The sequence below is a fragment of the Cervus elaphus genome, chromosome 3, assembly GCF_910594005.1.
Source record: "Cervus elaphus chromosome 3, mCerEla1.1, whole genome shotgun sequence".
Taxonomy (NCBI): domain Eukaryota; kingdom Metazoa; phylum Chordata; class Mammalia; order Artiodactyla; family Cervidae; genus Cervus; species Cervus elaphus.
In genome coordinates this window covers 54,560,911-54,587,588 of record NC_057817.1, presented here as the reverse complement: position 1 = coordinate 54,587,588, position 26,678 = coordinate 54,560,911, and the positions used below count along the sequence as shown (strand labels likewise).

The 26,678-nt window shown below is 45.6% G+C and overlaps 1 protein-coding gene across 7 annotated transcripts in view; it reads left to right on the top strand.

Annotated features, from left to right (window-relative positions):
* RBMS2 (RNA binding motif single stranded interacting protein 2) overlaps positions 1 to 26,678 on the top strand; it is a 57,800-nt gene that overhangs the window by 25,755 nt on the left and 5,367 nt on the right. For 4 of the 7 annotated variants that reach the window (XM_043889841.1, XM_043889831.1, XM_043889824.1 and 1 more), the window contains 11 exons: positions 7,011 to 7,177; positions 11,794 to 11,852; positions 12,649 to 12,740; positions 14,101 to 14,258; positions 19,118 to 19,197; positions 19,328 to 19,437; positions 19,882 to 19,928; positions 20,084 to 20,177; positions 25,149 to 25,226; positions 25,566 to 25,727; positions 26,272 to 26,352. In XM_043889841.1, coding sequence (XP_043745776.1) covers positions 7,011 to 7,177; positions 11,794 to 11,852; positions 12,649 to 12,740; positions 14,101 to 14,258; positions 19,118 to 19,197; positions 19,328 to 19,437; positions 19,882 to 19,928; positions 20,084 to 20,177; positions 25,149 to 25,226; positions 25,566 to 25,727; positions 26,272 to 26,352 — 1,128 coding nt within the window. The remainder of the gene's footprint in view (positions 1 to 7,010; positions 7,178 to 11,793; positions 11,853 to 12,648; positions 12,741 to 14,100; positions 14,259 to 19,117; positions 19,198 to 19,327; positions 19,438 to 19,881; positions 19,929 to 20,083; positions 20,178 to 25,148; positions 25,227 to 25,565; positions 25,728 to 26,271; positions 26,353 to 26,678) is intronic. The other 3 variants (XM_043889858.1, XM_043889849.1, XM_043889835.1) reach the window with 1 other exon arrangement.

Sequence of the window (26,678 nt, the reverse complement as noted above, 5' to 3'; positions counted from 1 at the left end):
TTGAGAGGCAGATTCTTAACCACTGGACCACTGGGGAAGTCCCTCTATGAAATTTTTATAACAGCTTTATTGAGACATAATTCCCACGGTGTACAATTCACCCATTTAAATGGTACAATCCAGTGTTTTTTGTATATTTGCAGAATCATGCATCCATTACCATACTTTTAGGGCATTTTTGGTACCAACCCCACAAGGAAACCTCACTCACACCGCCATCACTTCCCAGTTCTTTCATGATCCCCCTCTCCTAGCCACAGGTAGTCACTCATCTACTTTCTGTTTCCAAAGACTTGCCTGTTCTACACACTTCATATAAACGGAATCATATAATTGGTGGTACTTTGTGATTGCCTTCTTTCACTTAGCATGTTTTCAAGGTTCACATCATAGCATGTATCTGTATTTCTTTCCTTCTTAATGACTGATAGGCTCATATGTGGATGTACCACATTTTATTCATCCATTTATCAGTTGGTAGACATTTGTGTCCACTTCGGGCTATGGTGATGCTGCTACTAAATTCTTGCACGGGTTTTGTGTGGACACATGTTTTCGGTTTTCTTGGGTACATACGTAGGAATGGAATTGATGAGTCATGTGATAACTCTGTGTTTAATTATTTTAGAAACTGCCAAACTGTCTTCCAGAGCAGCTGCATCATTTTACATCCCCACCAGTAGTGTACAAGGGTTCCAGTTTCTTCACAGCCTCACCAACACTTGTTATTTTTTACTGTAGCCATCAAAGTTACTTTGGATTGAAGCCATAATCTTTTTATTATAGCTATTCTAGTGGATATGAAATTGTATCTCATTATGATTTTGATTTGATTTTCCCTATGACTCCCTTTTAAAAGTTTACCAACCTACTGGTTTTTCAAAGTAAAACCCAAAACATTTTCTTTGAGAAACTTTTCCCTCAGGAATTGTTTCTTCTTTCCTGTTCTCATACCATTTTGCTTGGATTCCCATAAAAAGCTCACACATTTTGTTCTGCTAGTTATCTAGGTTGTATGCTCTGGTTTGTGAATTACTTAATGGCTGCTTGTGAAAGTGAAGTCACTCACTCGCGTCCTACTCTTTGTGACCCTATGGACTGTAGCCTTCTAGGTGCCTCTGTCCATGGGATTTTCCAGGTAAGAATACTGGAGTAGGTTGCCATTTTCTTCTCCAGGGGATCTTCCTGACCCAGGGATCAAACTCAGGTCTCCTGCATTGTAGGCAGACCCTTTACCCTCTGAGCCACCAAGGAATCCCAGTGGCTTCTTGTGGGTATGTGTTTAAATTTATTATGAAATATTTCACTTATACACTTATTCACCTATGAGTCCCCACTGCATCAAGCAGAGCTTACACATAGTCATTCATATATTTATTGAATGATTCAAATAATGCAGAGGGCCTCATGAGTGAATATTAGGAGGATTGATACTTTGCAGGGAAAATGAACTTTATTAGGAAACATGAGAGAACTCAGGAAATAATGTACTTTTAGATAAAAATGATCAGATGTGTTATATGTCCCAGAGACCACTGGCTCCAGAAGCTTGTCTTGTGGATCATCAATATCCATATTGTAATAGGAATTTCAATGTCAGGCCACTGGATTATGTATCTGTGAGACTTTCTTAGGGGTTTATTAAGATGATACACAGTTAGCAAACCCCCTAAATTTGTTTTATGCCTTTTAGTAAATATCCATGCTTATATTCTGTGCCAGGAACTTAGCTGAGCACTAGACATGGGGCAGAGCTTTCTCCGGCTCTGGTGATAACTTATAAAGTTAAGGGCTCAGGATGGGGGTGACTTTGACAGCAAATGAATGGATACAGGGCTTGTGAATTTTCTTAAACCAGGCAAAGTGAACAGTTGATCTGAGAACCTTATTTTCAGAATAAAGACAGTGTTTTACTTGCATTATATTTTACTTAGCAAGTAACTCATCTGAATGGGTCATTCTTTTAAAGTTCTGATGAAAACTTAGTGATTGGGAAGTAGGCTGTGAATCTCTGCTGCCATTGTGATCTCTTGCAAGAGAGCAGAAGGAAGAACACACTCTTGTCTCCTCGTTTCCTGTAACTCAGCAAGTCAGGAAACATAAAGTTCCTGCTACAGGAAGAGGGGAGTTTGCTTTTTCTTTTTCTGGATGAAGATGAAGGAGTTATATATTTTTTTATCCCCATGCTATAAGCCCTTCCCCAGATTATCATGCCCCAGAGATTCTTACAGGATATTTTTACAACATAGTTCTCTAATCATCCTTTAAATACCACCCCACCAATCTTTAATCCCACCAATCTTTAAGAAATTCAAGTCTCTTCAATATTTTATCTTAAAGGTCTCAGCCTTAGACAGTAAATGAAGAACAAAACAGAAGGAGCTGTTTTATAATCGAGACATAAGTAACTGTCGAGGTGTCAGAGAGGGGTAGTTCTCGAGATGGTTAGGACCCACTCGCTGTCTGCCTCCTAACCTCGTATCTCTTCATGCGCTTTCCATAAAAACGTCTCTCCAAACTTTTCCTGGATCCTTAAGAACTGCTGGGGGAAGCATCAAGTCTCTGAAGACAGATGATACCTCAATTTGGGTGAGTTATCTATATTCTGAAAGGAAGGATTTTATCCTTTAATTATAGAACAACTTCATTTTTTTAAACGATTCCAACTTTTAAAAGAATAGCTGTAACCGACAGTTTGTGCTTGCCGCACGCCAAGGCCCGGGTTGAGGACTTTGTATCCATTCGCTCGTTTGTCCTGCCTTCTCTGCCTTCTCTTACGTGTGGCTGGTCACTCTGCAAGGGGAGTGGTCTGTCTGGGAAACAGCGCAGTCCTCCCCATGCTGGTGCTCCCGCACACCTTTTCCTGAGAGATGCTGGTCTCCAGCCAGCCTTCAGTTTGCTCTTCTCGGGCGTTTGCATTCAGTCAGTTCCCCTTTGCAGCCCAGCCAGTGTTCTCTGTTTTGCCTTGGTAACCTGTTGCCCATAGGCATCTGAGTTTCACTGGAAGATCCAAAGCCATAATGTCCTTGCCCTGAGATTGCCTCCCGTCTTTAGGGATCACAACTGAATTTATTCCATTTCCCAGGAATTAGTGCAATATTAGAGCTGTCTAAAAGCGTTAATACCTACTCTGTAAGCCTACATTTCTAAGGCGCTATGTTCAGTTTTAGCTAAGAAATCAAATTTTAAGGCTCTCCAACACTTAACTACTACGCTTTTCAGGCCTTCCCTGTGTAGTATTTCTAAGGTATTTAAATGTTTATTAAATGAATAAAATTAGCCAGTATTTATTCTAAAAGCATTCACATATATGTATCAAGCATATCACTTCAAATTCTGCAAGTTAAAATTTTTTTTCCAAGTAATTCCAGTAGAGAGCTTCCCTTTTTATTCCTATTGTATAGCAATCTAAATCAACAAGAAAGGAAATTCCTAAAAAATTTATGAACACTAATTTAATGAAACAGTAACTTTTAAAAACCAGACACAGACAATGTGACATACACTCTTGGCAAAAAACTGAGAAACAGAATATTAACCCAGAATATTAAACAAAAACAACTTTTAGTCTCCCATTCCCTGTTCCTGTATCAACTAAAGATTCTTAAAATAATTTAAAGCACTTGGATATCCTTGGAAAGTAATATTAAAATGTACAATAATATTTCTGCATTACATTTTCATAGATAGGATTAGAAGGAATAGTAAATTGCATATTCTTTCATTCAAAATATGGAAATCTGAAATATTAAAACAAGTTTTACAAAATTATAATTGGTTTATGCTGGGTTTTACCTAGTTTTACAACAATTAGTTATTTTTATTACATACTACATACATTTGAGGGCGTAAGAAATACATTTTTCTTCATTGTACAAAATGATTCATTGAAAAATGCTTCAATACAGCTCTCTAGGAACATTCCCATGTTCTTATCAGTAACCATAAAATGAAGAGAAGGCATTTTTCAAAATTTTGAATGTCAGTGTGGAGGAAAGTGGGATGGAAGGTGACTGAGATCCAGAGTTTAGGTGACTGGCAAGGTCATCCGATTAGGAGGCTGCAGAGTTACGGGTGGACCCAGGATTTTCTTACCTAAAAGTGCTTCAGATTAGTGTACTCCAGAAGAAAGGGCTCGGGGATCTCATCACGACTGTGGAAACTTTCAGAACTCGATTAGGTGTGTGTTCGGCCCGCTGGTGCCGGGCTTTAACACCGCCTGTTGCCGTAAGCGCCGCGTTCCACCACAGCCCCAGCTTCAGCACACGTGCTGTTAGCAGCTCATTCTTTTCCACAGAGATTCACAAACAGGGAACAGAGTTCTCACGCCTCTTCTCCAGAGTTAAAGTGACGCTGCATGCTCCTTCCTCTTACTCTCCCGCCAGCGGTGGCTTGAGGGGCGATAAGAATGTCGCCAGGCAGATCCAGTATAGAGCCCTGCTTGCCATTTTCTGTTTCCCTTAATTTCACGTTTAACAGTGTATTAACCGTTTGGGGAAGAAGTTCTTTACCAGCTCCCTTGAAAAAGCACACGAGGTCCCTAATCCTCCCTGGACCTCCACCGCGCACTCTGCCTGGACATCGCCCTCGGCCTGGCGAACCTGCAGCCGGGCGTCAGGCGCTCCTGCGGGGCCGGGCCCACGCTGTCCTGCCGCCGTGGGTGTCCCGCAGGGTCCAGCCCCCCGCACAGGCCCAGCCCTGCAACTTTGAATTTAACTTCTGTTTTTCTCCTGCCCTCCCTTCATGTCTAATACCTCCTAATTAGTCTCACTACCTCTGGCCTCCTACCCCTCTGAACCAGCTGGGATAATGCGGCCAGTGTTAGCTTTCTTACATATATGATATCATGTCATTTCTCAGCTTATAATAAACCTAGTAGTGTTTCCCAGTCACTTCCAGACTTAAATCTCCTTCATGACATGGCTCATGCCTACCTGCTTCTATGGAATAACTTTACATATTTCTTTGCTACATCATTTATTTCTAAAGGCAAATTTAATACAATCCCAGGTGTCTTAAGATCCTAGGCCAAATGTGAGGGTCCTTGCTTTAAAGAGTTCAAATCTTGCCCTTCATTTTCTAGCTTAGGCCCTGACAGAGGACCAGTGGCCTCAGAGGACTATTTGAGACAAGGAAGACAATTCTGCCCTCCCCTTCCCACCCCCAGTGAAAATACCTCAGTCCTCTGGGCTCTCATATGTATTACCCTTTTCTCTTTTACATATATAGGTAAACATGGATCATTAGTTTACTTAGTATTCTCTCTCCAAATAGTTTCTTTTGGGAAGCCAGATAAGCTTTACTTAGAGGCTTGCTCAACTTTATTTCGTAAATTCTCTTGAAAAGAGAGTATTTTTCTGTTTTTTCTCTTTGGAGCCAAACCTGCATAGCAGTTTCAGAAGCTATTTGGGAACAGCAAGAGAGAAAAAAAATGTTTCTTTCTGAACTACGTTTTTTTTCTAGGAATTTTTCTGGCCTTTTTTTAAAATTAATGACTAAGTCATGTTCTTAGATTATGGCTAAGACCTTACTGGAAAAACCAAGATTACAAGCCTGGTAGGAAACCAGTAACTTGTTTTCGATTCTTTCTTTCCTCAGTGGCCCTGTGTTCTTCTCTGGACAGTCCTGGCATCGCTGATACTTCCTCTTGGGAATATTCTCTCACGCTGGGAAAGGGGGTGGATGAACTCTGATTGAGATGATGACCCGTGGGCTTGTGCGTGGACACGATGCTGCTAGAGTTGCTCCTGCTGTCGCCGTTCCCGCCGGCTCCATCGTCATCCCCAGGCCTGGCCTCTCACACTGGTGACTGCCGGGGCGTGAGGGTGCTGCACACCGTCAGCTTTCAGGATCTTAGTTCCCCAACCGAGACTGGACCCAGCCCCAGCAGTGAAAGCGCTGAGCCCTAATCACTAGACCTCCAGGGAGTTCCCTAGAGTCTTATATTTAGAAGAAGCAGCTTGGCTTTCTCAGCTAAGAGGAAAGGCATGCCTTAGCGAGTGACCTCTAGCAGTGATCGTCTTATTCTGAATTCAGAAGCACTCATGATTAGAATATAGGTCATAATCTTCTTGCCTCTAAATCAGACGGTGCACTTACCATAGTAGTGACAATGGGGGAGGTCTTGACCACTAGTATTTGATTATTATTACTTAGATTTGTTTAGTTATTTATCTGTAAGTATTATTACTTATCTACTAATTCACTGGCGATTTCAACATCGTTCTTAAGTACTGCCGTTTCTAGCACTGGATGTATGACTTTGAGGCTTGTTTGCCCTGTGTTTGTCTTCTTGTCTGAAAGTTGCTAAAAAATACGCGTGCCTCGCCCTGCACTCATGGACTGTCCCTGCCACCGCGGGGGAATGATAATTCATATTCCGCCAGCATGTGGATCGTTTTCAGATTATGGAAAATCCTGGTATTAGTGCTGGCAAAGCGGTGGGGACGGGGATAGGAAATAGAGGGGCATGTCAGGAGCTGCAGTAGGTCGTGAGTCTGGGCCATTCCAGAATGCGACATTGAGTTTCTTCTTCGCTGTGTGTGGAGCTGAGGATGAACAGTGTGTTTGCAAGTGGATACAGGTGTGTCTTTGCACATTTTTTAATGACGGAAATAGGGAAATACTAGTTCCTGTCTGTCATTTTTGAATAGAACTTAGATTTTTATTAATCTTGTCTCGTTACACAGTTTACTTAAGAGGCATACGTCAATTGTATTTCCAGCATCTATATAATAAGAACACTTCTCTATCACAAGGTATCTTTTTTCTAACCCTTTAGCAAACATATTTTGACCTCTCATTTTCCGTGAAAAGGCAATTAAATATTTTCTTATTCAGAGTAGAATTCCTTTAGTTTATTTTTTTTTTCCATTTTTTAAAAACCCTTCTATGACGTCACTGCTGTCCGGGTTTGGAATCATTCTTTCCGCGGGGCCGAGATCTTCTTCACTCCTGAGCATCTGAGCGTGTGATTTTTCTGACCTCTCGCTCTTCGTGTCTCCCTGCAGCCATATGTGTCCCTGTCTCAGCAAATGGCACCTCCGAGTCCAAGCCGCAGCACCCCGAGCAGCAGCAGTGGGGGCGCGGCCAGTGACCAGCTGAGCAAGACCAACCTCTACATCCGGGGGCTGCAGCCGAGCACCACAGACCAGGACCTGGTGAAGCTCTGTCAGGCGTAAGCCGGGCGCGTGCGGGTGGGTCTCCAGGGACAGTGCAGAGTCGCTGACGCTGGCTTCTCACCCGATGCGCTTGTCCTGAGACGCAGTGTTGTTGTGCTTCTGCCCCTATGGGGACAGGGTTACTCAGCAACCCCTCCTAAAGAAATCCTACGTGCTGCCAATGCGTAAAGCTTTCATGTGTTTCTCTGAGCAAAGCCAGATCAGGCCGACCTGGAAAGCCTCGTTAGTACTGAGTTTGTTTCCAGCGTGTATCCAGAACCGATGGTCTTAGTGGAAAGATTTCTATCCTTACACCTTGAATAGAAATGCTCACTATCTCTAAAGATATCGATCAGAAGATAGAGTTGGCGGTGAAGATAAAAGAAAGTGGGACTAAACTGATTTATGCTCTTAGGAGAGTTTCTGCTGCTAGAGATATTTCCAGGGACCCAGAGGGGCCCTCAAACTAGTGGATAAAGAAGAATATGAAGAGAGAGTTGTCACCTGGCATTTACCCCCTAAGGACCTTTGGGGTTCTTTTGCATAGACTTGAGTCATGAAGTAGAGATAACTACCATGGAATTAGTCCAGTTAGGAAAGCCAGAAAAATTGCAAGAATGCAGAGATACCAGCTCAGTTCTATGTAGCAGAAAAATACGTGTTTCAGATCACTTATGTGGGGGAGTCCTCAGAGGCTGGTAGGATGGGGGCACTAACAGGAAGGAGAAACCGAGCTTGTTTATCTGGCTGTGCCAGGCCTTAGTTGCGGCCAGTGGACCTTCATGCAGCACAGGGCTCTTTGGTTGCAGCACGGGTTCGCTATTGGGCCTGTGGGCTCGGTGGCTGCATCACCCAGCCTTAGCTGCTGCGAGGCGTGTGGGACCTTAGTTCCCCTACTAGGGATCAAAGTCACGTCCCCTGCATTGGAAAGTGGATTCTTAACCTCTGGGCCAGCAGGGAGGTCCCTAAATTTACCATGGTTTAAAACTGTTGGCGTATAACAAGCATACAGAAAGTGTACAAATCCCAAGTGCTTGTGGAACAGGGAATTTTCGTAAGGTGAACACATCCTTGTAGGAGTCCCTTGTGACGCAGACCAGTGGAACATTATCAGCTCTTTAGAAGCTCGCCTCCTTGTGACAGTCTCTCTCCTACCCTCAGAGGTACCTACTGCTGACCTCTGAACGGCCACTGTGGCTTGTTTGAGCGTCACATAAATATAACGATGCAGCACAGACCAGTTCATGTCTGGTTTCTTTTTCTCGGTGTTGTTTGGCAAATGCATCCACACTGTTGCCTGTAGCAAAACTTTGTTCATTCTTCTTGCTTTCTAGAATTCCATCGTAGGAATATAGCACAGTTTATTTAGTTGTTCTACTGTTGCTGGATATGGGGTTGGTTTCCAGTATGTGACTGTTATAGATAGGAATAATGCTGCTGTGAATCTGTGCAAGACTTTTGTTGCGTGTGTATATACATTTATATTGGTTATAGACCTAGGAGTGAAATTGCTAAATCATAGGATGTACGTTTGTTCAGCTTTTGTAGATACTAGTAAACAATTTTCTGAAGCGGTCAAACTGACACAAACTCCCGTAACAGTATATGTGTGTGCCAGCTGTCCCAAATCCTGGAGAGGCTGAACATCCTTCCCCCAGAAGGCATGAGGCCTCGGAGGTACTCCGTAAATCCCTTAGTCTTCTGAAGTCGTGGTTTTGGAATTCTGTTTGCACCAGGCTGCACAGAATCAGTCTCTAAAGGCTGGATATGTGTACAACACTGGATCCTTTACCTCAGCTGACCTTGTTGGAAAAGTATTTAAATGAACTTAGGGGACTTAGTCTAGGGCTAGTAATTTTTGGGGGGAATAGGAATTGGCCAGAATGTCTTCAGGAGACATAAGAGACATGGGTTTGATCCCTGGGTTGGGAAGATCCCCTGGAGGAGGGCATGGCAACCCACTCCAGTCTTCTTGCCTGGAGAATCCCCACGGACAGAGGAGCCTGGCGGACTGCAGTCCATGGGGTCACAGACTCGGACACGACTAAAGTGACTTAGCACGTGAAGGAAAAGAGTACTGTGTCGATCTGGTTCCTTGATTTCTCTACCCTTTGTTTCTTGAACTAAATATACTGTGCCACAAAGATCAATTCTGTGACTCCACAAGACAGAGGAAAAGCTCGGTTCTGCTTCACGATACTCTTAGGCTTTCCTTTTGTCCTTACTGATCTTTGCCTTACCTTCTGTTGTGTCTGAAGGATGAGAATAATCAGGGTCTGCATAGAGGATGGGAGTAAGGAGCCCAGGAGGGGACCGTAAGTAGGAGTGCAGCAGAGAAAAACAGGTGCTAGATGAGTGATGATGGAAGGGCAGCTGAGAGGAGCAGGTGGGTGGAACCCTCACAGGCCTGTGAGCTGGGAGGTAAGCTCTCCAAGAATGGCGTTTCCCGTGCATAGAAGGACTTCCTGCCTTTGTCCCAGCTCACTCTCTAGGTCTTAGGGGAAGTAGCGGTGCTGGATCCTTAGCCCTGGTGGGCAGGAAAGAGAGGCGTGGAGTCTGGAACCGGAACCCCTGGCTCTCTCTTGGAGGGGCTCCTTCCGTGGAGGAAGCAGCGCGCTCCAGCTGTTGCCAGCTGCAGTGGAAACTCTGAGCTCAGACTGCTCAGACCACAGCGAGCCCCACCCTCGGGCCTGGGTGGGGAGAGCAGCGCGTGTGTTCTCCTTCACCCCTTCCCTTGCCTAAATTTGGGGAAGAATCCAAGTATGCAGCCCAGAAGGCTTAGGATCACATCTATTCTGGCCTCCAGGGCCCTGCTTGGCTTATTCTGTCTAATCCGAGGGTCACAGAGCCCCACCAGAGCAGTCAGGGGCTGCCAAGGAGCAAAGCAAATACATCAATCATCATGTGTTCTTTAGGGATGGAATGGGAGGAAAAGTAGGGGGAAAAAAGGCTTGTTTCAGGTAATTCAGTCCCTGCCAACTGTTTCCAGTTACATTTTATCCTCCTGACTTTGTTAGTGACTCTGTTCTGTCTCTGTAATACGGTTCACCCTCCTGAAGTGGAATGTAGAGACTTCTTCCGAGTAGAACACTTCTCATGTATCCCAGAACAGTGATACTCCACTGTTCACAAGTTTGGGGCACTCCACAGGACCCTGCATAGCTAAAGTATAATTTTATTTTATTTATTTTTTTTAAAGTATAATGTTAAAAGGTTGAAGAATATAACTCTCCTACAAATACAGGTGAGCCTATGCCAAATGTTTACTTTACTCATTAATGAGGGAACTAGCAGAATGGTAAAATGGGTTCAAAGAGCATTTGAGAGACTGAGTATCGATAGTACTGAAGAAAGAAAGTTGGAATAAGATTGCTAGGTTACAGAGAAAAATGCTTCATACCCTCTAGAACAGTAAAACAGTGACCTTTGGGATTATCTTTTCTAGGGGACAAAAATTACTTGTATCTCTACTAGATAAAAATCTACAAATTAATATGTATCTTCATAAAATCTGAACCTCACCAGTAATAAATAGCAAACCAAAGAAACATCCTTCTAGATAATAGAATATACCTTGAATGGGCCTTGTAGAGAGTGTTCCAGGATTGGAACACATTGGAAGAAGGTGAAATCCTCATTTTGCCTTATCATCAAGTTTTGGGTAATTTTCTTAACACAACGATTGCATTTAGTCTAATGCCCAGTCCCCTCCCTAACACACTGAAATCTTGACAGATAGAAATCAGGGAACTCCTCGGTGGTCCAGTGATTAGGACTCGGGATCCTCACTGCCAGGGCGCTGGATTCAGTCCCTGGTTGGGGAACTAAAATTCCGTAAGCCCCGTGGCTCAGCCGAAAGGAGAGAGAGACGTCTTAGACACTAAAGCCCAGAAGAGAGCCATCTGGTTAAATGTTGAGGTCCTTTGGATAGAATACTATAATAATAGCAATTAGCAACGTTCAGGTGCTTTTTGGTAGATGGTAGTGCTTTGTATTCATGATCTCATTTCATATTCCCATCAATCTCTCCATTTTACGGATGGTGAGTCTGAGGCACAGAAGGATTAAATGACTTGTCCAAGATCACACATAACTAAGAGGCAGAATCAGGATTTGAATAAATGCAGTTTGGCTTAAGTTGGCCTTCAATCAGGGGGCCAGTGGAAGAGAGGAGTGGGATGTTAGAAAAGAGAAATAGATTTTCATGGGAGAAATGGTGTTTGTCCAAAGGAAGATAAGTAATTTCAGGGATTACTTTTAGTCTTCAAGGAATTCTTGCCAGAGCTCTGCCCTTGCACGCTGCTGAATGGACGTCACCAAGCTTCTTTTCCCCCAGAAGGACAGGGGTCTCTTTCTAACTAGTGTCTGAGTCTTATTTGGGGGAGAAGAGAGAAATGTGTTGACAGTGTAGGGACTACAGTTACCTTATTTCTTGTAGATGCCTTTGGGGAACAGGTTTATATGAGAAGTGTGACATTTTAAATCCATTTGTTCTTACTGCTAAGGACTGAGGAAGGACAGTTTTTCCTCGTGGGAGCGAAGGCAGGGCGTGGATTCCCTCAGACGCCGCAGTCTCTGTCCTCGTCCAGACCCCTGCCCCCAGATGATCACTTTGCACTTTCTTCTCCCTTAGATACGGCAAGATTGTCTCCACTAAGGCCATCCTGGACAAGACCACAAACAAGTGCAAAGGTGAGTACAGCTCCCGCCGCTGGCGGAGGACCGCCCCGCCTCGCCTCCGCCCCTCACTGCTTCAGGCCCCTGGTTCCAGGACCGGCGTGGCGTCTCTCGGGTGCAGGCTTGGAAGTCAGGTAGGTATTTAGATTCTTTGGTGACCGGAGAGCTTCAGCTAAAAATGCTCTTTGGGGCACCCAAGGCTAGAAGCCTGCAGAGTGCCTTTGAGTCCTGCTCCCCTGGACCGGATGGTAGGTATGGGTACGTGAGACCATTTCTACTAGCAGAGCACTGTACATGTCTTTTATTGGTGTAGATGGGGCAACTTAGTTTTGTTGGGGGTTTGAGCAATTCTAGGTGGAGAGGGAAAGAGGGAAGGGGCTGGATGCTGGGGTGAGGAGGGGCCTCTTCCAGCAGGTGGCTGGCTATCTGCAGTGGAGAGGCTGTATTTCCTACATGCCTAGCGTTTCTGGGAGGTGGCTAGAAAAGAGGAGGGAGTTCTTTTGGAAATAGAGGGGGCCGTGAGTTACTAGAGGAGCCTAGCTCTTGAAACCTTGGATTTTCTTAGGGGAGAGGGAGGAAGGCAAGGATTCCCCAAAGACCTTGTGGCCCTTGGCATTCTTAGCTGCAAAGTAGACCAACTCTTACAGGGTTTGGGGAGCCCAGGGATGACCACCTGCCACCTCTTAATCTCTCTTCCTCCCTGCCGCTTCTGTCATGTGGGTCGTGACTCTTCCTCTGTTCCCTGAAAAGCCGGGGCCTCCTCCCTCCCTCACACCTCCTCCCTCCCAGTGATGCCGTTTCCCTCCTCCAGGCTACGGCTTTGTGGACTTTGACAGCCCTTCAGCCGCACAGAGAGCGGTAACAGCCCTGAAGGCCAGCGGTGTGCAAGCGCAGATGGCAAAGGTGAGGGTCCTGCCCCCGTCTGCTCCTCTGAGAGGTGGTAGTTAGCCTCCAAGGTGTCCAGAGGGTTTAAGAGCCGTGTGGTTGAAGGGCAAGGGCTTTCTGCCGTGCGTTTTGACTATATCCAGTCTCAACCAGGGCCCCACCGAGTGCCTCTGCTGCTGGCGGAAGGCGGTATTCAGAACCCACGGCAGGTGGCTCTGTCAGCTCTCTTCCTCTCATCAAGTATTATAAGCAGGCAAGAGGGTCCAGAGGCGTCTTCCCTTCCTCCAGCTGTTTCCCTCTCTCTACCCTGGTCCCACTTCCCTACCAAACAGCTTGTGGTATTTTTGCAACATTCTCTGAAGAAGCCAGTTGTGCAACTGCAAAGTTCAGAACAACGCTTCCCACCCCCCAGCGCTGTTCCCTGAGGAAGGGGCGGGCGGTGTGTAGGGCGTGGAGGGGCAGATGCTGCAGAGAGAAAGGAAACTGTCCCTTCCTTTCTCCCATCTGTCTGCAAGTTTTTTATTTTCATTTGGGCCACTAGAAGGCCAGAGACTTTTCCTTTCCAAAGTCATTGTGAATCCCTGAGAGGGGCTGATGCAGCAGGCCTGCCGGCCGTCCTTTTCTGTAACGGTTGAAGGAAAAGGAGCCCTGAAAGGGGAGGCAGGCGAGGGAGTCAGGTTGCAGGTGGCCCATGGTCAGGGCCGGGCGACGGCTTAAACTTCGCAGCCCAGCGCTGGGAAGTTGCCGTTTTCCAGTCTGCCCCCTGGAGGTGCTCTCGCAGCTCTTCTTTCTGGAGAAAACCCCTCTGACGGGGGAGCGGCTTCAGCCTCCGGTGAGACTGGAGCTTCCGGGGCTCCGTGCTGACCCGTGAGCTGTGAGCTGACCCTCGCTGCAGCCCCCAGCACCGTCCTTTTCTCCCCTCTCCTCTTCCAGCGCTCCCTCCGTCAGGGAGTGTACAGACATTCCTCCTACGGGAGTCTGCTGTGGCCGGAAGAGGGGGAGGGAGATTACTCACAACAATCCAGCCCTGGAAGCGAAGGCAGTCCCGGAGAATCCAGCCCCTGGGGCAGGCTGCTGGGTGGAGAGGGGAGTGCTGCTGGCCTGGCTCTTAAAGCGACAGCCGGAGCCCCGTCCGTGACTTGTCTCACGGGCTCCTGCAGCGCTGGAAACGGTCGGCCTCTGGGGTTTCGGCCTGGACTCAGCACGTAGCCCGTGCCCCGTGGCAGTGGGACGAGGTGTTCCGGATGGCTGCTGAGATTCTCTGGTCAGTCATCCCTTCCTCCTCTCTCTTTTCTGAAATGTCACTTTGTGAATAATGGCTGAGGGTGGGAGAGGGTTAAGAGATACGAAATCCATTTTTTCACTTCTATTTCCATAGCAACAGGAGCAGGACCCCACAAACTTATACATCTCCAACCTCCCGCTGTCCGTGGATGAGCAGGAGCTGGAGGGGATGCTGCAGCCCTTCGGCCAGGTCGTCTCCACTCGGATCCTGCGCGACACCAGCGGGGCCAGCAGAGGGGTCGGCTTTGCTAGGTGAGAGAGGCCGAGAATGGCAAATGATGACGTTAATAAAGGATGTCACATAGAAGGTCGTCAAAAAGTCTGTGTCCTGCTCCCCCCGGGACCAAAACACTGGCCAGAAGTTCTTGACAGTAAATCAAAAGTTCTTTTAATTATAGGTCACAGGACTCAAAAAAACTATTTGCTCTCAAATCTCTCTGCTTTCGCCACTATTTCCTGTTACTCTAGCCTTTGTTCGTTTGATCTAGAGCTAAGCAGAACAGAAGATGATGATTCTGTATCCTGTTTTAGTTTCCTGAGTATTTCTCATCCTATTATCTCATTTGGGCTTGCCTGGTGACTCAGACGGTAAAGAATCTGCCTGCGATGCAGGAGACCCAGGTTCGATCCCTGGGTTGAGAAGATACCCTGGAGAAGGGAATGGCAACCCATTCCAGTATTCTTGCTTGGAGAATTCCATGGACAGAAGAGCCTGTCAGGCTACAGTTTATGGAGTTGCAGAGAGTCAGACACAACTGAGCAAACCTCTGTCTGTCTATCTCATTTACTCTATGAAATAAATATTTTTTATTTAAAAAAATAAACTTTATTGATAGTAAATGCAGTGAAATTCAATTTAACTATACAGTTTGAGTTTTTACTTATGTACGTAGTTTTTTTAATTTTTAAAAAATTGGAGTATAGTTCCTTATAATACTGTTGAAATAAATACTAATTCTCTATTTTATGGAAAAGAAAACCAAAGTTCTCAATATGAAGTGATTTGCTCAAGGTCTCAGGAGTGGGTGGTAGAGTGGAGCCCTTACCCTCGTGACTTCAAAATAGGTGGGATTAAATGGAAGATCTGGTCTACCGTTTCAGCTCTGTTGAGAGCCTTAAATTCTCCATCCAGCTCTACCACTAACTGCCCCTGTGGTATCAGACCTTTATGAGCCTTGGTTACCCTGTGAAGTAGAGGTTTAGATGAGTGATTTTCTTTTTTTAGAAAAGTTAATTTGTTTATTTTAATTGGAGGATAGTTACAGTATAGTGATGGTTTCTGCCTTGCATCGGCACGAATCAGCTCTGGGCACACACGCGTCCCCGACCCTGGACCCCGCTCCCTCCCCGGGCCCACCTGCCCCCAGGCTGTCCCGGAGGCCGGCGGTGGGTGCCCTGCGGCGTGCGTCTGACCAGCCCTGGCCGCCGAGTGTTCGAGTGTTCGCAGGCAACGTGTGTATTTCAGTGCTGGTCTCTGAAACCAGCCACCCTCCCGCCGGGTCCAGCGTCTCGTCCGCGGCCCTGCAGGCGGGCTCACCGGCGCCGGCTCTCTAAGCTGTCTGCTGGAGCCGCCGGTTCTCCAGGCGCCTTCTGTGGGGGGCTCCGGCTTTCCCTAGCCCACTCAGGAAACGGTTTTTATTCAAGATTTTGCTTGAAAGGAGATTCTGATGCCCTTCTGAAAAGCCCTGGACTACGTGGTCTGAAAGTCCTTTCTTCTTTTATGATATCTCGTCTGGTCCGAGGACACTGCTTTCCTCGGCAGCCTTCAGACCTCGGGAACGCGGAGTAGACCTTCCCCAGCCTACTCAAGCCCGATGGCGCCACCTGCTGGTGACCCCGTGTGTAACTAAAGGGGTTTCTGAGGCTTGCGATCCAACTTTTTTGCTCCCACACTCGCTTAAAGCAGAAGCTCCATTTCGTCGCCATGATTTTTTTTTGCCCTCAGTTCAGTCCAGTCGCTCAGTCGTGTCCGACTCTTTGCGACCCCGTGAACCGCAGCACGCCAGGCCTCCCTGTCCATCACCAACCCCCGGAGTCCACCCGAACCCATGTCCATCAAGTCGATGATTCCATCCAACCATCTCTTTCTCTGTCGTCCCCTTCTCCAAAAGAAATACTTAACAGTTTAATTTATCAAGTAATTAAATGGTCTAAACATTCAAGAAATGTTTACTGTTTTAACAGCTTTGTAGTTATTTGAAAAATACATTGAAAGAGAAAATATTTTTATCTCATTCTTTAAATAACTATACTTTGAGTGGATGTGGGCCTGTTGGACCCTGCACAGTTCTCAAACCGTGGAATCATACTGAACAAGGACACCCTCATTTCCTGTTACACATTGGTTTTCTTTTTTTTTTTTTTACACATTGGTTTTCTTATGGTACTTGCTTTTGTCATAGCAACTACTGAAAAACCAGGTTGTGGAAATATTGAACTGTTTAGAGTCAGTAGTCTTTACGATAAATAGCCAATAAGTGTTGCTGTATTTTCTTCAGAAAGCTGAAGTATCCCTTGCTATGCCTCTCTGAGCTCATCACGATGACCCAGGGTGCCTCAAAGCCCAGTTTAGGAACTATGGCTTTGAAGTCTTGAAAAGCCATGAAATCTCTTGTATATTTCTACATTAATAACTTCAAATTTTCTTCATACATTTAGATTCTACAAAGTATAATTTCCAGCAAATTATAAATCTTATGTTAATAATATTTACATAGTGTTAATAATTTAGACTATGTTAGTCTAAGTAAAACTGTCATACTATTTTAAAATATATCCAAATGAAATCTAAATGTAGCAATTTAATACACAAAATCATTTCAAAAATACATGGGGCATTTCTTTGTTTTAAGTCACAACTCTTAAATAATTGTTACAGTATTCCTTTCTCTCTTCTTGATCTTGTATTGCCATCTTATTTCCCTACAGAATTGTATTTTAGTTTAAAATATTTTTATAGCTGAAAGTCTTTGTATGGATCATTCTGCTATACTTCTCTGCAACAGAAATATAAATTTATTTTTTTCTTGTGGGTCTGAATCTTTATGCGTTAATCCATAAGGAAATTATCTTTATAAATAGTGCACAGTTGCCCCAAACAACATAAATATATTAAAATGTTGATACAAAGTTGTTTTACATGAAACAAATTTTATTGGAAATGCTTTTTTTAGCTTTTTATAATTAAATCATGTAGCCCTCAGTGACGATTGTTTATTGCTGTAACAAGACAGAATTTAATGTCCATTCTATTTGTATTTTGTTTTCATGGTAAGGAACCTTGTTCACATAAATAAATGGGAATGGAAAGTTTTGTTAAAATAGGAATTGTTTGAGTTCCTTCTGGAATTATATGCCAAGAGCCAGGGTGATCTGTCATCAAAATTGACTTTTTTTAATGTGTCAGTGGACAACTTGTTGAGTCCTTTAGCTTTGTGGGAAGGAAGAATTGGAAACAGGTAACTTAAAAAACACTTTGTAACTCAGTCCTCAGTGCTTCCTGTTGAGCTCTGGGATGAGTTGGAAGTAAGCAGAGCAGAGTAGTTGTGAAAGGGGCCCTCAGCCTCGATCATTAGTGAGATGAACTCCCTCAGACACATCTGTTCTAGGACAGAGTTCATGAGGAAGTTGAATTCCTGAAAGTGATTCTTTTAAAACCCTACATGCCTGTCACCCTTTTGAAAGACTCAAGAGTAGGAGTAACCCAACTAAACACTGTTTGCTCTAGAATGCTCCGCATGCTTTTCACTAGGAGGTTCCATTTAAGGTCTTTTTCTAAGTAACGGCCAACATGGAGCTTGTTCAAATCTTTGGTGGTTATTGGCATAGAAAATATGCTGACTGACTTTAAATGTGGGAAAGGGGGAAAACACTGTCCATGTCTTACGTAGATCTTCATATGATTTTTAGAACGCATTTATACACATTATCTCATAAGGGGGAAAATACTGTCCGTGTCTTACGTAGATCTTCATATGATTTATCGAACACATTTATACACATTATCTCATTTGAGCCCTGTGTAGTAAGGTAGACGGAGATTTGAAGCAGAAATGAGGAATGAGTCTGGAGGACTTCCGTGCATGTTCTAACTCACAGAGCCTGTGAGTGGTGACCAGGCACCACTAATTCCTTACTCGTTTTCTCTTTCCCCAACAAGACACTGTAGCTGCGTAGCTTCTAACATTGTTCTATCACCATAAACCCTGTCTTAATACTCTTTGTTCCTACAAAGTCATGAAATCTTTTTTTCCCTGTTTAAAAAATAATTGAAGGATAGTTGGATTACAGTGTGGTGGTAGTTTCAGGCGTGCAGAAAAGTGGCTTATATATTTTTCATATGTATGTGTGCACATGCACACGTCTGTCTTTTTCGTACTCCTTGCCATTTGGCTTATTACAGGATACTGGACATTGTTGCCTGTGTTCCACAGTAGGACACTGTTCATCTGTTTTACATTTAGTAATTTGTGTCTGCTCACCTGACACCCCTAATAAGCCTCCCTCCCCCGACTCATGAAATCTTAAGGAGGTTATCGGTAGCTAATTAGACCTTTATAATTATAACCAGAGCAAAAAAATAGATATTGGCCAACTCTTAGCTTGTACGGCTTTATCAGAGTGAAGGAGCAGGGAAATTCCCTGCTGGTGCAGCGGTTCAGACTCAGCCCTTTCATTGTTGTGACTTGGGTTCGATCCCTGGTCAGGAAAGTAAGATTACGCAAACAGAGCCAAAAAAACCTAGGAAAGTTTCCATTAGGAATTTTGTAATAAAAAATAATGGTAACAGCCACTGTTTACTGTGTTCTGATTCAGGAACCCAGACACAAACTGAGTGCGAGACCCTCCCATCATGTCTTTGGAATAGTCGTGGCGTGCAGACCCCCAGTATTCCTTTCAGGACCCCTAGAGGAACCAGTTGCGAAAACCTTCGTCAGAAGCTGGGGTTGCTTCTCTCAGATGCCCTTGACTTTGTGTGGAGGAAGCCCCGTTTCTGTAGTGACAATTCCTGGAGCGTTTGTGGGGCTGGGAACATAAGAGCTCTCTCTTTGAATGTAGGGAGGGTATAGATCCTGGAGAAGCTAGACCCTAACTCCTCTTGTGCTCCTTAGGATGGAGTCCACAGAGAAGTGTGAAGCCATCATCACCCACTTTAATGGAAAATATATTAAGACACCCCCTGGAGTACCAGGTGAGGCATCTGGGAATCAGGCTGAGAGGGCACAGGTTATGACTTCTGTGAAGATTCTGGAGGCTTTTGCATGAGTGAACGGGCTAAGTGAGGTGGGACTCAGCTGCCTGTCTGCTTTCTCTCTCGGCAGCCCCATCTGATCCCTTGCTTTGCAAATTTGCTGATGGGGGTCCAAAGAAACGACAGAACCAAGGAAAATTTGTGCAGAACGGACGGGCCTGGCCAAGAAATGGAGACATGGTAAGAGGCCCTCTCGGAGACGAGACCACTGGTGACGTTAAAGGGGAAGGGGTGGGACTTCCACGGCAGTTCAGCGGGTGGGGCTCTTCTGCTCCACTGCAGGGAAGGCGGTTCGATCCCTGGCCGGGGAACTAAGATCCTGCGTGCCGAATGGGGATGCCAAGAGAGAAAAAGCAGGGGTGGGAATTTGCATGGCTTGATTCCTGGGGTGGGCTTGAGAGCTCCAGCGTGTAAGTGAGCAATGCCGGCTGCTTCGCACACGCTTCGGTGTGAATGGGATTGTGCCCCCCGCACAAGCAGGCACAGCCCGGAGCGGTTACTGTGGGGGCCAGTCCAGGCTTGGCTGTGAACCAGTGGAGCCAGACGCGTCCCCGGCCGTGAGCCCTGGGCCGGTCCTGTTCGCACCTAAGCACTCACGGCGCGCCCTGTGTTCTTTCTCTCTAGGGCGGCATGGCTTTGACCTATGACCCCACCACGGCTCTTCAGAACGGGTAAGGGTGTCGTCTGTGAACGGCGCGCCTGAAAACGACACCGCCGCGTGTCCAGGCCCTCGCGTGGTTTACCTCGATGTTCGTGGCTGTATGTGCCGGGGCGGGGGGGGGCCTGGCCTTGCCGTCTGCCCTGCTGACATGGTCCCCTCCTGCAGGTTTTACCCCGCTCCTTACAACATCACCCCCGGCAGGATGCTGGCTCAGTCTGCACTGTCCCCGTATCTTCCGTCTCCTGTGACGTCGTATCAGGTACACTCATGCCCGGAAGAGGGCTCGGGGTTTGCCCGCCGTCGTGTTTTAGGCTGGACACAAATCGCTGTTTTTTCCGTTGTTTCCTTTGCACAGATTATATGCAGACAGTTTCACGTAAAGGTGTAGCGCGTGATCACCTCCCACGCGTCCAGGCTGTTGTGGAAGCGCCCTTTATACCCTGCCCACCATTCCCACAGCAAACGCATGTTAGTTTCCTGCTAGTTTCCCCTTTTTTGTCATTTTCATATACATATAAATATATGGTTTTGGAAGTCATTGTTTATGTTATAAAAACTTTCCATATTAAATGTCCTTTTTACACTTTTCACACATACTCCACCAGTGACTCTCCAGGCGTGGTCCCTGGACCTGCAGTATCAGCGCTATCTGGGGGTTTGTAGAAACAAATTCTTGGAGTCTACCCTAGATCCAGAGGAACTCTGGGGGATGAGTCCTCCCAGCCTGAGATTTAACAAGCACTCCAGGTGGTTCTGTGCAGCTCTGTTCTAATTATTTCTCCTTAAATAGTCACATTATAGTTCATGCTGCGTAAACACCAGAATTCTTTCACTAGACCCCCGTGAAGGGCATTCTTGGATTTCAGTTTTTTTTTTTTTTTTTTGGATTTCAGTTTTTTTCTGGTGCAAACGATGCTCTGGTGAACATGCCTTTGCCTGTGTCCTCACAGATGAGCGCTTTTGTTTCTGGGGGCTCGAGTCCGAGGGGTGAGGTTGTAAGGTGGAATGATACACAGACTTTTGGCTTTATAGATGTTACAGATTTCTTTCCACAAAGGCTGTGCCAATTCCTATTTCCACTGGCCACAGATGAGAGTACCCATTTCCCTCCAGCCAGAGGGGGCATTGCTCTTGTAAAGCTTTTCCTATCTTGGTAGGTGTAAAGTACGATCTTGCTTTAATTTGCACTTCCCTGACTGAAGCTGAGTTTGAGCATTTTTTGATCATATTTTGATTTGTTCTTTCTGGATTACTCTTCATACACTTGGCCCATTTTCCTGTTTATTAGTTCTTTTCCCATCAGCTTATAAAAACCGTCAGTGTTACTGGGACATCTCTGTCGGTCCAGTGGCTAAGACTTCGTGCTTTCAGGGCTGGGGGCCGAGGTTCTGTCCCTGGGTGGGAACAAGACCCCACTGGTCACAAGCAGAGCTCCTGCCTGCTGCAGCATGCCGCAAGTAAGGCCTGGCACCGCCAAGTGAAAAACAAGACCAAACCTCCACGGTGCGTGCCCATCCCGTGGGACGTTCTGCAGGCTGGAGGGATTTATCTCTCAGTTACCCACATACGCATGTCAGACTGTCTCCTGGCTGGCTTCTGGGCAAGGAAGCAGGCTCAGCTATGGTTGTTTATCACGTGCTTTAAAAAAAACAAAAAACTGTCAATATTATTGGAATTTCCCTGGTGTTCCTGTGGTTAAGACTCTGAGTTCCCAGTGCAGGGGGCACCGTTTCAGTCCCTGGTCAGGGAACTAAGATCCTGCATACCTGGCAAAAAAAACAACAACAAAAACACCAGCTATTATAAGTGCTAATCTTCTGAATGTTATCTTTGTTACAAGTTTTTTTCCAAATTTTTTTTCCCACTGACTTTGTGGTCCTCAAACTTCAGCTGTGCATCAGAATCATTTGGGGAGCTCATTCAGGTCAGTTCAGTCGCTCAGTCGTGTCTGACTCTTTGCGACCGCATGGACTGCAGCATGCCAAGCTTCCCTGTCCATCACCAACTCCCGGAGCTTGCTCATACTCATGTCCATCGAGTCATTGATGTCATTAAACCTAGGTCAGAGAGCTTATTAAACGTACGGGGCACCACGCTGAGAATTTCTGATTCAGCAAGTCTAGGGTGAGAGGTGTTTGTATTTCTAACAGGTTCCCAGGTGTTGCTCTTGCTGCTGGTCCAGAGAGCATACTTTGGGAATCATTAGTTTTTGCTATATACAAAAGTTTAACATTTGTATATAGTTAAATATGTGTGCTTTTTATTTATATTTTTTTACTTACAGCTTTCGAATTTCTTAATTCAAAAGGTCTTCCCAGTCTGTATGTTGTTCATGTGGTCCCCAAGATTTATTTCACTGTTTTACATTTAAATGTATAGTTACCAGGAATTTATGTTTGTATATGACATAAGATAGGGGTCCTATTGTATTCCCTTCAAGGTACTCACCAGTTGTGAATTCACCAGTAGCACCAAATTATTAAATAATCCATCCTTTTCCTGGGCTTCCCTGGTGGCTCAGCTGGTAAAAAAATCTGCCTGGAATGCCAGAGACCTGGGTTTGATCCCTGGGTTGGGAAGATCCCCTAGAGGAGGGCATGGCAACCCACTCCAGTATTCTTGCCTGAAGAATCCCCATGGACAGAGGAGCCTGGCGGGCTTTAATTGAAATTACGTTATACCTATATATTTGTTTAAGAGCATTGACTACTTAAAACGTACAGTCTTTTCACCTGAGATGTATTTCTTTTCATATTCTCAAATCTTTGTTATGTCCTTCAGTAGGATTTTAATTTTGTTTATGTAGGTCTATACATTTTATCCGGAGAAGGCAATGGCACCCCACTCCAGGACTCTTGCCTGGAAAATCCCATGGATGGAGGAGCCTGGTGGGCTGCGGTCCATGGGGTCGCTAAGAGTCGGATACGACTGAGTGACTTCACTTTCACTTTTCACTTTCACACATTGGAGAAGGAAATGGCAACCCACTCCAGTGTTCTTGCCTGGAGAATCCCGGGGATGGGGGAGCCTGGTGGGCTGCCGTCTATGGCGTCGCACAGGGTCAGAGACGACTGAAGTGACTTAGCAGCAGCAGCATACATTTTATCATCATCTTTAGGTGCTTATTGATACACTGAAGAGAGGTTATTGATTTATGTTCATCTGTTTTATATACAGCTCACTTGGCAAATCCTCTCATTACTATTAGTAATTTTTTAACTTAAATCTCTTAGGTTTTCTAGGTATGCAGTTATATCACTGATGCAAAATAATAGTTCTCTTCTCCATTTCGATTTTATGCCTGTTTTATCCCAGTTGTAACTCTTTGACTCCGCTACCTAATAGGTCACCATAATTGCAGTGTTTTTAATGTGGGTTAATGCTTGCAGCTAAGTTTTTGGTAATAGCCTTTAATATATGTGAGTAGTTTCTTTTTAGTCTCTATTTTACTTTGTGATATTTTTTAAAATTTGTTTTTTGGTTGTAACTCTCGGCTCTCAGAACCTTAGTTCCCCAACCAGGGATTGAACCCAGGTCATGGCAGGAAAAGCTCTGAGTCATAGCCACTGGACCTCCAGGGAATTCCCTACTTCATGATTTTTCTTTTAAGTAAATGGCTGTTGGATTTTATAAGATGTCTTTTCAGCATCTACTATTACGCTGACTTTTCCTTCAGTTTTGACTTGTTTGTAGAGTTTCTGATTTTGAACAATCCCTACGTTTGTGGAATAGACCTACTTGTTTATCAAGATGCATTTCTAGCTTCTCATTGCTTTTTTTCTTTTAAAATTGAGATATAAATTACAGACTATAAAAGTTTGCTTTCTTAGAGTATACTAGTCAGTAGTGTATATTTATAGAATTATGCAGCCATCACTATTATCTAATTCCAGAATATTTTCACTACCTCAGAAAGAAACTCTGTGCCCATTAGTAGTCATTCCCCATTCTTCCTTGCCCCTGGAAACCACTGACACACTTTCTGTATCTATAGGTTTGCCTATTCTGGGCGTACGGTGAAAGTGGAAGTGTATAGTAAATGTCTCTCGGGTCTGGGCTCTTTCACTGAGCGTATTTTTGAGTCTGTTCACGTGTAGCGTGTGTCAGCGCTTCATTCTTTTTACGACCGAATCATGCTCCGCTGTGTGGACATGCCCCATTTTGTTAATCTGTTTCTCAGTTGATGGTCGTTTGAGTTGTTTCTACTTTTTGGCTCTTATGAATAATAATATTCATCGTATTATTGGGTGATACTGCTGTGAACTTTTGTGCATGATTTTTGTGTGGACGTATGTTTTCATTTCTCTAGGGTATATACCTAGGAGTAAAATTGCTCAGTACCTATTAACTCTACGTTTAACTTTTTGAGGAACTGCCAAACTGTTTTCCAAGGTCACTGTACCATTTTACATCCCCACCTGCAGTGCGTAACATTTGTTATTCAGTCCTTTTAAAATTGTAGCCGTCTCAGTGGGTGTGAAGTCCTATCTCATTGTGACTTTGGTTTATATCTCCCTAGTGACTAGGGGCTTCCCTGGTGGATCAGCGGTGAAGAATCTGCCTACAATGCCGGAGATGCGGGTTCGATTCCTGAGTCAGGAAGATCCCTTGGAGGAGGTAATGGCAACCCGCTCTGGTATTCTTGCCTGGAGAATCCCAGGGACAGAGGAGCCTGGTGGGCCACAGTCCCTGGGGTCGCAAAGAGTGGACGCAGCTGAGTGACTAAGCGCAGCCGGGCGGCGACTAGTGATGTTGAGCCTTTGACTGTGCTTGTTGGCCGTGTGTGTATCTTCTCAGAGAAGTACCTACTCAGATTCTTAGCCCATTTTAAAATTGGGTTACTTGAACTGTAAGAGTGGTTAATATTTTTAAAATATCCTTAAATATTTCTATTTTCTAAGGGGGCACTGAGATTGAAATTGTTAGTCACTCAGTCGTGTCTGACTCTTTGCGGCCCCATGGACTGTAGCCTGCCAGGCTCCTCTGTCCATGGAATTCTCTCCGCAAGAACACTGGAGTGGGTTGCCATTCCTTTCTCCAGGGAATTTTTTGCACCCAGGGATCGAACCCAGGTCTCCTGCGTTGCAGGCAGATTCTTTACCATCTGGGCCACCAGGGAAGCCCCACACTCCAAACTCAGTTGTGTTTTGCTGAAAATTCTCAGATCATTGGGTGAAATAATAGTCTCCAGGAAGTTAACATTTTGTCTGTTTATTTTTGCTTGCATTAGAGAGTGACTCAGACATCTCCTCTACAAGCACCTAACCCGTCTTGGATGCACCACCCCTCATACCTCATGCAGCCCTCAGTGAGTGTTCAGAAGTGGGCAAAAGCCAAAGCGGCAATTTGATGTAAAAGAGAACAGTGGGGTTTGATGAGAGGAGGTGTGGGTGTGTGTCCTGGCTCAGTCTCCGGTGTAACCAGGTGTCTGAGCTGAAATTCTGTGAGTTTGCTGTTCTTAGACCAGGATGCCTCCAGACCGGTGGTCAGAGCGCATGCTCCTGCTGCAGGGCCGGGTGGTTTCTTGCCCGTCGTTTTCCAGGATTTGTAAATGTCTGTCATCAGTGGTTCTGGTCGCCGTGAACCACTGCTTCCTGCAGCCTCACAGCATGCTGCCAACTAACTTTGCCTTTGTTGCTGCTTCTAGGGTTCAGTTCTGACACCAGGAATGGACCATCCCATTTCTCTCCAGCCTGCCTCCATGGTGGGACCTCTTACCCAGCAGCTGGGCCACCTCTCTCTCAGCAGCACGGGCACGGTAAAGCAGGATATTCCTCTTACAAACTCCTGCCACACAAGGAACACCTGTGTAAGGCTCTCAGGTTTAAATACTCTTGGATAGGGATGGGAATCACTTCACTGTCATCGACGACACACTCCGAAAAGGAGATGAACTGAAAAAGGGTCAGTCTGTGAGCAAGGAATGCAGCCTTCTACTCTGAAACTCATTTGTTTTAACTGATTCCTACTCATGTAACTAAAGGATCAGTGCTTCTGTCTACATATTATCAAGGAGGGGTTCACACACATTTCCTGAAAGCCTTATCAGAACAGTAATAGGAAGAATGGGCGGAGCCCGTTAGGTTTCTCAAAGCTCGGGTGAGTTTGGTTTGTGGAGGAGTGCTTAAAGCAGAGCGGGCCTTGGGCTGAGAAAAGGCAGAAGACGGGGGAGGAGGAAGATCCGCCGTGTAGGTAGAAGCCTGTCTCAGCCGGCGGACTGCAGAGTCATCGCGTGGTTTTAAAAAGCACAATTGGGTTAGCCTCTCTGGAGAGGGAGGCACTTCTAGCTCCCCAGGTGTTTTAAAGGTAGCCAAGGGTCACTGCTCCGAGCCTGTCGATGCGTCTCGTTCCAGTACGTGCCGGCCGCTGCAGCGCTGCAGGGGGCTTACATCTCCCAGTACACGCCGGTGCCTGCTTCCAGTGTTTCAGTTGAGGTAAGAACTTTATTGTCTCTTGGGGTTGAAGACTGGAAGGTGATCAGAGGCAGGTTTTCCACTGGTCACAGTCTTCCTCTGGCGGTGTCGCTGATTTCTGTGTTCGTAAATAGCTGGTGGGTGTGTGAAGAACGCAGGAGGAGAGACTTAGCCAGGCTCTTCCTCTCGTTTAGCCGGGCAGCAGTTCATCCCAGGGCGCTGGCTTGCGTTGACCGTGTGCCCTGGGATGAGGACAGGCTGCTCTGACGTTGGGGACGTGGCGCTGTGAGTGCGCGTGTGCGCGCGTGCGTGCGCGTGTGCGTGTGGGCACGTGCACGCGGGCAGGT